The sequence below is a fragment of the Ornithodoros turicata genome, chromosome 7 (genome assembly GCF_037126465.1).
Source record: "Ornithodoros turicata isolate Travis chromosome 7, ASM3712646v1, whole genome shotgun sequence".
Classification (NCBI taxonomy): Eukaryota; Metazoa; Arthropoda; class Arachnida; order Ixodida; family Argasidae; genus Ornithodoros; species Ornithodoros turicata.
Genome location: NC_088207.1, coordinates 45,507,256 through 45,520,154, shown reverse-complemented (window position 1 = coordinate 45,520,154; position 12,899 = coordinate 45,507,256). Strand labels below are relative to the sequence as shown.

Sequence of the window (12,899 nt, the reverse complement as noted above, 5' to 3'; positions counted from 1 at the left end):
TATGTTCTCGTATAGAAGCGCATTACCCGTTGTTAGACTGAGTGGTTCTACAGACGAATCACCCACACACTGATGCATTATTCTCTGAAGTTTCCTATTGGCTTCCGTTAAATCTCTCATTGGTTTCGGTACTTCAAGGCAGAAGACAGGCTGACAGCTGTTCCCGTTTTTTTCTTTTGCAGTAGATGCAGAGCGGTGCCCCCCGACGAAGCCGTTTCGATGTCCAGGAACGACGACAGTATGCATCCCAATACAATACCTATGTGACGGAGCACCTGACTGCACCGATGGTTATGACGAGGATCCCAGGCTTTGCACGGCTGGTAAGCTCTTTTGCATCCAATTTTGCGCGTGAATTCTGCGCAACAACGTCGCAAGTTCCCAGATGCAATCCCAGTACGGCGAACGCGCAACACCTCACAGGACATGCGCGGCAATACTGTGTCCGAACAACAAAGTATCGGCGCACGGGACGATTAAAACAGTTCGACATTTCCCCACTTCTAAAAGTGAAAGTGTGCACGAAATATTTGTATCAACCACGTTCCGCATATATGGCAAACTAGTCTGCATACTGAGGATTGCACTGGACAAGTGCGCTTTCAGATGTCAGTGTACAGGGTGTTTATCTTTTTTTTTATGGTTTAGCTGCACACGAATTTGAAAAAAAAGGAAACTGTGAGAGCAGCATAGATACCGTGCTTTGCAGTTGATGATGATGATGGCAGAAGAAAAAATATGGAGATGTGAGCCCGCTCACCGCGTGACAGGATACACCAGATCTATTATAGATGAAGAAAATTTTAAGAAAACTTATACGGCCAGGCATGACATCCTCTCGAAGAGAGTGTTTAACTACTAGGTGACTAATCGCCTGAATTTTTTTTATTAATTACCTCTTTAATTATGGGATTTCGAGCCGCCGAAATTAGATAGCAGAGCGAGAGCCAATCCTCGTTGGAAGTCATTCTATTTTTCAATATAATTTAATTTTATGCGCGGTTTTGGTTCTGGCTTGCATAGCATATATTTGCATAGCAATATTCGGCGATGCGTGCTCCATTCAAGATATTGAAGAAAAAAGAAGAAGAAAAACTAAAAGCAGAATTCTGGCCGTATAACTTGACAGCAAAAACGGTATCTATGCTGGTCTCATAGCTTCTCTAAAACATCTGGTGCTGCTAAAAAAAATATTTTTTTTTCTTTCACTCATATGATTATAGTGAGCACTCGTCCTTCATGTCTTGAACTCGTCCTTCATGTGCTTTTCCGGCCACTCTCACTACGTGCACACAGTCGAAGATCAACTTCGTAAACTTCGTACGGAAAGAAGACATACGTATTTCCTTTTCTGTCCCCAGACAGTCGGTTCTTGTACGCTTATTTGTTCTACGGTCGCAAACGCTATTATAAATAAGCGTCCGCTAGTTCCGAGTTTAACGGTACCCAGCTGTAAACACACCTGCGCGTGATCATAAGCGTTCGATTTTCTCCTTTCTGTGGCTTCACCCTCTCACACTCACTGTGACATTTTATGGGCTTCTAATACGCAGTGTACCCACAGTACCCACGAAAGTACAGCGCCATAATGGAACGTGGTCGTATTTAACTTATTCTGTAAACAGAAGGTCCCGCTGCAAAATGATGTTTGGATTCCCATCTGTCAACAGAAGTTCCATTACTGGAGCGTATAGGAATCATCTGATATGAATTTGTATAATTCGCTTCGCTCGACTCTTTTGAAAGGAAGCCTCAAAGGAAAGTGTTTGGCGCACGCTGCAGAGTACATGGAAAATGAAAGAAGAGAAGAAAAAAAAACATGGAGGTGCAGGCTATATGAAGTACTTCATTATGATGTGGAACACGTCAACAGCTTCATTAATGCTAACGTCATGCCGAAGGTTGTCCTTTTACCGTTGTAATAAATGAACACCTAGTAAATTCATGTTTGAGCATAGTTTAGGGGTCTGTGTCGCCCTTTTTTTTCCTTGTGACTTCAAGTCCGCGTCACGATATTATTTTCTACATAAGTGAAACGAGAGGGCGGATCCAGGATTTTTTGGATGTTTGGGGTCCAGCTTTGTACAGCACGCTACAAACGCTACTTACGGTCAATTAAAACACTATGTGTGTCTGGAGTGAAACAAGGGGAGGACTTCGATATACCCGGTCGCTAAATCCCCGGTCGCGAAATTCCCGATCTTTAAACAAGGAAAATCAAGGAGAATGCTCGACTGCCATTTAAACACTCAGATTCACAGGTTTTCGATGTCTGTCCAAGTCGTTTTAGCGAACGAAAGCCACATATTAGCAGCCGTTAGGCTTAGCAGGGCGGACACGATGGAGCAGCGTGTTCGTTAGTTTATTACTAGGTTAGTCCAAGTTCAGTGCTTGCATTTTCATGTCGAGGTTAGTCTAAGTTCGCCGTTGGTAGTTTCTCGCGCGTGGCTGCGCATTTTATAGTCAGATAACATTTATTTGCAGTAGTTTATTTTTGCAACGGGGATTTCGATCAATTTATTTCGAGGTCCACCCTAAAGCAAGTGCAGGAAGATTTGGAGCGCCTCGGTTGAACAGTATAGCACAATAAAAGAACGCACGCACACAGGCGCATGACGCGACCTCGTTTTCATGTAGCTTAAACATTCCATCATGCTGTTTTTTAACTTCTCTCGACCACATTCTGCGCGTCCAATGAAAGATGAAAAGTTCAGGTCCCACGTGGACTCCCACACGCACCGCGACGGCAGTGAGAACTAAAGCAGATGTCTGTTCGAGCCTGAATTAGCCCCCTCCCCATCTACATTAACTAACATTTCGCGATACATCCATAATTGAGCAGCTTCGCGGCACTTTTTTTGTCGAAAGTTTCCTAACGACGTGAACTTTTGCTTTAATGTTTCCGGGTTCCACCATGTGGCGGCTGAAACACTTTGACGCTTAATCCGGCGGAATTATACGGGGAAATGACGCGCGAGAACAACACTGTTCGGCGTCCCATTTATATTGTGGTATCATGGAGGAAGGAAAGAGAGGAGGAGCCCTACTGTTCCGAGGAGCGAAGCCAAGATTGGGGGCCACTCCAGTGACATCACCGCTGGCCTTCCGGTTTCGGTTACGTGCATCTCTATGGGAGCCCCCAAAGCATAGTTTTGGAATAGACGAGTTCAGAAAATCCCAGAGTGCTTAGCGACGCTTTGAACTGTGGGAGTTTACTAACACGAAAGAAACGGGTGGCCTCTAAACTGTTCCGATTTCTTCCCCATCGGTCCATTGTCCACGAGACGTGTCAAGGTCAGCGAAAGCGAAATGTGAAGGATTATTCTTCGTTCCCCCGCTCAGCAAGCGCCCAGGATGCAATGCGCGCGCAAAGAGCGCTGGGATTTTCTGAACTCGTCTATACTTGGAGAGCCGTGGAGGTAGCGCGCCGTAGTGGCCACCAAAGTGGCGCGTGCAAAGCGCCCTCATTGGGCTATTCAGGTAACGTGACCCTCGTGTGGCTCCAAAGAAGCTACAGCTCATCTCCTATCCCCACGTCACTTGCCCCACGCTTCTCTCTTCTTCTTCTTCTTCTTCGTCCCACGGAGAATGGCCATTCTCTCTTCTGTTGAAGAGCCGTTGAGGCGCCTCCTTTTCTTCTTTCCTCCATGTGTGGTATTAATGAACGTCATTTTCTTTTCGTTGTTATGGGCAGTTCCGGTTTAAAGGCACAAGGTTCCGCTTTATCACAAATAAATGAGCAAGCTGTCACTCTGCCCTTGAGCCTCCTCTCTTGTGATCGTGTGCCACAGGTACAATCCTAACGTGTATGCGTGGCCAGTCGAAGAATGTTGTGGACTCTTGTCCCTCCTTCTTAATTCTTCTACTATTACTTCTACGTCTTTCTTTTTGTTACTTACTCCCGGTTGCATCTCCCGATCCGTGTTGTTTTCTGTATGGAGTCGTCTTCGAAGTTTGAGGACTTTAAGACTTTAAGAGGAGGTTAAGACCCGACCGGCGTACACTCTAAGAAAAAAGATGTAATTTGATGTTTTTTTTTTTTTTTTTTGAGTAGACACACTGCCAATCATTTTGGGACTAAATGCAAAGAAGCTTATTCGAATATTAACGACTATTTGCAGTGACGGAAAGTAAATTTCAGGATCGGGGGACAAAATCGAGAGTGATTGCAATGTAGGGGACTCGGCGCTGTAATTACCTTTAGATGCCTTCCTGTTTGCCCCTTGTGGTTGTATTAAAATTAATTATTTAATTAAAACAGTCAGAGAAAGCCAAGTGCATGCTCCGCGCAGTATATAGAGCTCAGCCCAAGCATCATCTGTCGACGGATACGATAACAAAAATAATATTAAATAATAAAAATAAAAAATATAAATAAAATAAATAATAATAAACATAAAACAAAAATAATATTAAAAGCGTCATCATGACTTCATCGTTCTGTACTTTGATTGATTTCCTTCATCCGCAGGTGTCACCAGTTTTACACGATAAATATTCCCGAGCGACAGAATGAAAAGAAAGCGCATTCCCTGTGCAGCAGGAACGAGGGTCGAATTTCAATACTCAGCCCGGAATGTCTCATGTGTAAACTGTTCAGCAGAAGAAAAACTCATTCGTCCGCAAGCCTCCCGCTCCACAGTCGTGGGCGGGATGAAGAAATACATCATTACCATTCCCGGTCTCTCTGTTATCTTATCCTTTATCGTACATCGTTGATGCAGCAGCTTCAGGTCTGATGGCTGCTCAGCATGGTAAAAAGGGTGTCTGAAAGGAAAAAAAAGGAAAACATGCTGAATAGTAAAGCAAAACACAGCGTCCGTTCTCTTTCACGACTTAATCCGTTTTCGATCTGGCGGTGAAATCCCTGGCCTTTCGCCCCCGCCGGCATTGTTCTGGGCTTAGCAACCTATCGAGCGGGCATTAGGAGACATGCCCTGCCTCATAATCCCGGAGCATTTATCACGGCTGCGGTGGCAGTTCTCCTCACACCTCCTGCCACAGATTTGCTGCAAGGCGTCTCAGTCGTCGGTCCTAACGAGCTGCACACAACGAATCTTAACAGGAACGCCTCGTAAACAATCATAGCTCCTGGTGGTTCCTGACGGTAGTGAAGAATTATACTTGACGTGGCGTGTCCTTGTCAGGCAGGCTTCCCGTGACAGAGTTTTGTATGGAGGCTTAGAGGGGTTGCGACACTTCGCTCCCAATTGGTGAAGGACAAACGTAAAAGGAAGTTATAGGGTAAACAGGATATTTATTTCACTTGTTGACCAAATTATAGGTAGGGTGTCCGGTTTTCGGTGCTTATTATTTTAGAGAAACGGTGGAAAAAAACGGTGGTTATTCCGCTCACCACGAAGCGGTGGCTTCCGATGGAAATATTTTAAACATCAAGACGCTCGGTGAAAATCGGCGAGAAACGACAGTGGCGCTAGCTATACACTCTAAATCTTGTAACATTTAACGTTACCTTCAAAACAGGATAACTTTTGGAACAATACTACCGTCTTCGAACGTAGAAGTTACATTTATGTTTAAGAGTTATTTCGGTGCTGCTCTGGCGCCATTCAGGGTTTCTGGCATATAAATGAGGGTCGTTACCCCTAAAGATGACGTAACCCATAACTCTACTCCCTTTCTCCTCACTCTCTTACCCAAACAAGAAAGAGGGTTGAACGAGTGCCCATGAAAGAAAGGTGTAGCGATTTGAAGCAGGTGCTGCCATTGTCTTGCAAGGCACAGTGGATAAGACGCTCCGCGCGAAGGACCCCGGTTCGAATTCCGGACCACTTCTGCTGCTTCAAGTTTCTCAAACGTTTTCAGATCCCGTGAGATCTCTCCGACCGAAGCATGCTTACACATGCCAGGTCACATTCGGTGCTCCCTAACACAGCAGTTCGTGGGTACACAGGTGTATTTGTGAACACATTATTTGGAACTACACCCCAGATTTCGCCCCCATGGAAAGCTGAGTGAAGTGCAAAGCAAAGTGAGGTGAATAACCGTCGTTTTCGAGTGCTGGTTTGCTTTGCCCGTTCCAAATTCCCTTCTATGGTGCAAAACCGAGTAGCCTGAGAAAGTCATTTACGGTGGTTATCGGTGCAAAATCCGTTTCCACCGAACATGAGAAACCGCGTACGTACCCGCGTACGTTTATCGGTGCTTTTTGGTAACTACCGAAAACCGGAAACCCTAATTATAGGGTATATCGCATACATGAGAACCTGCATTCCACGCTTTACACCAAACGGGGTGATAGACGCGTAGAAAATTGGCACAGCCAATACGCTGCGACAATTCGTGTCTGCGCATGGCAGAGGACAACGTTTCGAGAAACCACGTGACAACGTGTCTGTCCACCTACAAGGCAGCAATAAGGGGACATTCGTAGACCAGCACTGTACTCCGCGTTGGTGCACAGAGGAAACTTTGTGCGCATCAGGTTGAGCTCTTACCCCCCCCCCCCCCGCCCCTATTTGAGAGAGGAACGAATGAGGTAGGGCAAACGGGCAATAGAGACAGAAGAAGAAGACAGAAGGAGGCAGAGAAGAAGAAGAAGAGAAGAAGCGGCGGGGGGGGGGGGGGTAGAAGCGGAGGGTATTGTGATACAACCACAGCGATTTCCGGAGGACTTAAAGCTGATTCACATTACAGCGTCTACGGCTGCATATATCGTCTTACGTGCACCTTCATTCTATCCTGAAGGAGGTTGCGTTGCAATGATTCGCTGTCAGCTGAACGTCGCTGGCACGCACCCGCACGCACGCATTGAAACGCAATAGTGTGAACCGGGCTTTACGGTTAACAGCTACCGACACTCGAATACGCGTAACAGAACCGGATGACTGTTCGCACTCAACACGATAAACGCTTGAATGATAAACTTTTAATCTGCTGGCGTTTCTTTATCGAAGTGTGCAAGTGCCCACCCCTCATGTAATGCCCCTGGGCCCTTGAGGTACAAGAATAAAAAAAAAAAAACACTGTGACGTTGTGATGCTTGGGCGTAGTGGCGTTTCTCCTGATGACGATGATGATCATTTGAGTTTAAGTGGCGGCCATAATACGCCTTGTGTTTGTTTTTCTGTGTTTCATGACCTCATCGACACTCTTATAACATAGCTTCGCAGCATAACACGTTAAAGGCTAACCATTGCCCTGAATGATACCGTTTGTGGAAAACGCGAGGCGTACGCATTTTTGTAACAGTTGACAGAAGGGCGTTCGCCTCTTGTTTTCATCAACAAATCGGGGGAGCGAATGATGATGGTTGACTGGGGCCGTGTTATGCAGTGAAGTGGTGCCTCTTCAGCAGCTACCGTTCTTTAGTGGAAGTTTGCAACTGAGTGTTATACGTACAAGTATACAGGAGTATACAAGTACAGTATACGAGTATACAACGATTGTATACAAGCCTATACGTATCGTGTTCGCACACCTATGTTTCATCGCCGGATCTAGTCATACTAGAGTACTACGTCACGATAAACATGAGTGCGTTGAGGGAAGAATAGCAAATCAAGTACGTAGTTGCTTGGGCGGGTACCGCACTTTAACGCGAATGCAGGAATAGCATAGCTATGTTCGTGCTAATTCGAAAGCCACGCAACGCCCTGCAATTCGTTCCGAGTCCAAATTGACTCTCACAGCACACGAAGTATTCATCAGTCTGCGCATACCTGACGCATTTTCTTTCTACTTCTGTTCCATTCTACCTGTCGCATGAAAAGCGTGTTCAGATTTTGAATTCTGTCTCCTGGGCTGTACGTGATTCTCTGTAGGAACATTAATTAGATTTTGCGCGTGTATGGCGGAGGAGGGAGTCTTCGCTAGATCAGCAAAGAAAACGGTCGGCGGTGCACGAGCGGAAGCAATCACATGCACAAAAGTAGCTATTGTCGAAAGTTGGGTAATAATGATAGGAGAGCACGAAGCCCGTTGCTATTTTTTATCCCTGGGGAGCAATGAGTCACATTGCCAGACCAGCAAATTGCTTCTAGAACGTCGAGGGGCACCTGAATACTAAATTTGCGAAGCGATCGATACTCGTGTTTCGTAGTATGATATGGCACATGCGTTAGCGATTTAACATGTGGAAGTTCTCACATTCTCAAGACAACCAAATAGATGTAAGCCAACTGTCACGCGTGGCGGGTTTCTCACAGTGTTGTAACATTTTTTTTTAAATTTAATTATATTTACTAAATCGCACTACATTTACAAACATGTGTAAAGGTGGAGCAGGCAGCGGGAAATGTTGCCTGTTCAAGTCTCAACCCTCATGAGTGTGAAAGTGGTATTAATGAGCACGACAAGGCATGATCACCTAGAAGTGCTACATAACAGCATTATAATAACATCAAAATCCATTTTACGACATAGCGCACGTATATAAATGTGCAAATATTTGCATATATCTAATATGCGAAATATGCCTATCTAAATATGCGAATTATATCAATAAGGAACACAATTGCAAAACTGTGTAAAGTAGGAATCATTTGTGTTGTTGTTGATGTTGTTGTTTTTCGTTTTGTCCTTTTCAACAAACACGGCTGCACCAAGATTATCTGCGAGTAATGAAAGAAGGAAGCCACTGAGTTTTTTTCTTTTTTCTTTTCAGTGACTTCCTTCTTTCATTGTTCTTAGGCCCTCGAGGCTTGTGTGCTATCCTTTCTTCTCTGTTCCAGCCTCAGAACATCAATTTTCATCGTTATCTGGGAGTATCGGGCAGCCTACGTCCCCCCCCCCCTTTTCTCTCTCTCTCTCTCTCTTCTATACCTATCTATATAGAGATGATTTTGTTGTGTTTTAAATGAGCGTCGAGCTGTACGTTAGTGCATGTAGGTTTCCCCCTTAAGATACACTGAGACGAGGTTCATAACGAAGCTGGATTAGGACTCTTGGTTCACCAACTTTCCCCAGTGGTTCAAGTGGCCAGTCAGTCGATGTCTCAATCAATCTCTTGAGTCCTGCAACTAATGCGGGAGCAGCTGGTTCTTATTGCGTGCTTTTATTTCGATGCGCTTTTTTTTTCTTTGTATGCCCGTAGAAAAAGGTCAACGCAACAGTAAAGGGAATGCAATCGCAATTCGCTCTACGCATGAACCACTTTGATGACCTGAAAGCAAGGATACACGGAAACACTAATTAATGACAGAGCTGGAAGCAGTCGTTCACTAAGATTCTGTGGGCGCCACGAAAAGATGCATTTGGCGATGTACGCCACAAAAGCACGCGTGGCAAATCATACTTTTTCTTTCTCTCTCTCTTTCTCCCTTTTTTTACATGTTTGCTCGTGTTTTCGTTTTAACACACCCGGATCAACACAACGGTGGGTCGAAGGAATACAAAGCTAAATTATAGTTCAAGAACAGATTCACCCTTATTGACACTGATTAGAACATTATGAAGCAGTGAGTGTTTCTCGGTGCCTAAGGTCTCCACCTTTCCTTTCCCTGCTTTTCGTCCTTCCTTTCCCTTTTCCTCTCCCTTTCCTTTCCCCTTTCCTCCTTTTTCCTTTATGCTTTCTTCTGCCTCTTTCCTGTTTTTTTCTTTTTTTCTCATTTTTCTAGCTCTATTGTTCCACCCACAAACGCGTTTTGGAGTAGCCAGTCCTGACTGGGTCGGGAGTGACCTCTCCATATTTTCTTTCATATCTAATTCAATCCAATCCAATCAAAAACCGTATCGAAAAATTTAACCCATCAACTTGACGCTTCGCCGTAACCCACCGTTACAGAATCATAAAGCGGTCTTCTCCACACATACATTATTGCTGTGGCAGAGCACGCTTTACAGGCAGGTGCCCCCCATTGTAATCGTCACGGGTCTTGTTAAAGCTGGAGGGTGCGCCTTTTTTCTTTCATTCTTTCTTTCTTTCTTTTCTCTTTATGTACGTGTATCTGCGTTAGCCTTTGACGTACATGAATGTCTCATGGCATCCAGAGTTTAGCACAAGATCGTTTTACACGTCTTTGCTTCACATACCGATCTCACCTTACAAAAAGCTTTACAATTGAGGAATATTGAGCAAGCCAATCATAATTATTTGTACTCACGCATTAACATTCAATGTCCCTAAAGCTATATCCAAACAATAGACCAACGGAAATTAGGCACCTGACATCTTTCACTTAAGCGGAAATAAGAAGGGCAGAAGGGCTGTCAGCTCATCCGGCACGATGATGTCGACGAGCATCAGCGCCATCTTTTCTCCTGAAGTGTCGCCCCCCCCCCCCGAAAAAAAAAGACGAGTTTTCCTTCCTTCATGTATACAACCATAGGATCAACATTTGGCCGCTTGTATGGAAATCGGGCGGTCAGAGTTCGTAATAAACTTTGTCCGCCGTGAGGCTTTCTACTAATCTCTAACGTATCTAAGAACGTTACTCATGGATGGCTGTCCTGTTTCAGCAACACTCAGCGTGTATTTTGGTGGCTAAATCTTTCGTTTGGAAACGTGATACTTATAGGCCCCTTGCGAGCACCTGGAATTTTCCCGCGGAGGCATCGTGATAATATTTATACTGATATCTACAAAGCTTTCAAACTCATAATATCTCAGTTGGTGATTGCCTGTAGTGCGTAATTGCCTGCTATATATATGCGTAATTAATGACAGTATATAACCGTTATCTTTCGATATACCTATCAACAAAATCCCCCCTTGCGTAACAATGCCTGCGTTTCATCATGCGACATGGATGTGAGTCTATTTAATAGCTCAGCCATCTGGCATACGATCATACGACTACACGACGTGACCGCTCCCGATGCCCTCAATGTTATTCGAGCATTGGCGTGTCGCTTATAAGTATAATTAAACCATATTAACGAGCACCATCCGCTTCTAATACGATATCCTACCGCCATCGCCATGCAAGAACATGTATCTCAACAATTCTGCCCAACCGTACTGCGAAGTTATACAGTGGCAGCGTTTTTGTGACTTGCAATACTGCATCTATCGTCGCAGCAAGCGCTTGCGTTGCGTAAGGTGAAGCGCTGCACGCTGGACAGTTAAACTTCTGTATGCAATAAGGGGGTCATTCCGAAATCCCCATTCCAGACAGCTTCGAGTGAACGTTTAATGAGACAATTGCAGCTGGTATGGCTCGAATAACGCTGAGGAAAAATAGATGGGTAGAAATCCAGCGAACCGGTAGAGATGTAGGAAGGGAGTTGCCTCAGGACAGAAGCCGCCGATATTTCGAACAGAGACTGTGTATGAGAAAATGTATGGCATAGTTATACGTATGTATTCTACATGCATATCCCGTTAGCATCGTATCACTTAGAAGAAATCGGAGACAATGTAGGAGCGTGACTTATCCCCTTTTTTCAATATAACGCCCCGTGTACAGGGTTTCGGCGGAGAGAGGCCAATTTTCACGAGTAAGAGCATGATTGGGGGGGGGGGGGGGGGGGGAGAGAGATATGTTTATTAAGAAAAAAGAAAAGAAAGGAGCATTCTGGCTCAACAATGGTGATGTTGGGTGTAGGATGAAGTCACTTGTGTGTAGTGAAGCAGCCACGATCGAGCTTATAGTGATCCCAGAAAAGTACTCTTGAAAATGTCATAGATAACGATCATAATATGGCATCCTAGCACGAGCGGCGCACGCGTTCTTCTTTTTTTTTTTTTCCCCCGGATTGCCACGCCCAGTAGCCCCAGTGTTAAGACGGTTGCTTGCATGATGCAGGAAACATGTCTCGCCAGTGGAAGTCGTAGTTAATATCCGTGTCGTATTAAACTTTAACACGAGTCGCACGAATGCGTAGCAAACTGGTAACTAATATAACCGTCCATTCCGTTGACACACGTGCATTTTTCGTTCCTTACACTCCTGCAGCTGGTCAATACATTGCACTGATGTCCCGAATTTTCTTCAGTAGGTACGTGTTGGTACTTAGATGCCTACGACGCAAAGATATTAAAAAGGGGATAAGTCGACTTATCCCCTTATAGCATACAGAGGTTCAGTTACGCGAAACGGGTAGAGACGGAACGAGATGACGGGTTGTGCTACAGGGGCCGATCGCTAAACGCTTCACAATGACCGACTTCACCTGCAGGACGAACTGAAGTGCTCCATAATGAAAGTGCCTGAGCAATGGACAAAAGAACAGACTCATAAGCGCGACCCGACTCCCTCTGCGTCTTTCGAACGGGATGCAGAAGAGGAGCGGAACGGACTTTGAAGCGTTTTACCGCAACGAACGCACATACGTGGTACGACTCGGACTGCGCCGTCGTGGCTGCACCCGTAGGCGATGATTGCTGTACACTCTTTCGTGTCTTCGAATGAATTTTCACTAAGCAGTTCACGTAGCAGGAATAATACCTCTGACACACGGACACGTTTGAACTCCTTTACAAAAAGGGCACCAAACGAAAAGGGGTTGTGTGACGTGACACACGACAAAGCAGATTCTCCTTTTACGAAGAGGTCCTTTAGGGAAGCTGAGATCGGCGATCTCCTTTTCGTCTGTAAAGGCTTATGGCGTAGCCTCGAACGAAGGGCGATACGACGACAATATTCTCGAACGAAGGCTAGAGCGTTTTTTGATTTTTCGAGTACTCGAAATCGGCGTACAGATATTGCAGTTGCAGTACGTATTTTGGATTCATTGGTCGTATATTTATGTTTACTGCTGCTATATCGTACGCGTATGCTGGTTCTAGTGGAAATATCTATCGCGACATCTTCGGATATATTTTTCGAACGAAACAACAAAAGGAGTTCACTCTTGCCGTGTGTCACCGGCACGAACTCCTTTCGCGAAGGTGTCCTTTGCAGCTGTAAGGGACTCCTAATGGAAAGGAGTTCAAACGTGAGCGTGTGTCAGGAGTATCAGTCCTCGCGGACGTTTTGCATGAAATTGCAATCGCC

At 45.1% G+C, this 12,899-nt stretch overlaps 1 protein-coding gene across 2 annotated transcripts in view; it reads left to right on the top strand.

The window, feature by feature from the left end:
* Nucleotides 1–12,899, top strand: part of LOC135401266 (IDLSRF-like peptide) — a 232,313-nt gene that overhangs the window by 194,169 nt on the left and 25,245 nt on the right. For both annotated transcript variants that reach the window (XM_064633549.1, XM_064633548.1), the window contains exon 2: nucleotides 183–323. In XM_064633549.1, coding sequence (XP_064489619.1) covers nucleotides 183–323 — 141 coding nt within the window. The remainder of the gene's footprint in view (nucleotides 1–182; nucleotides 324–12,899) is intronic.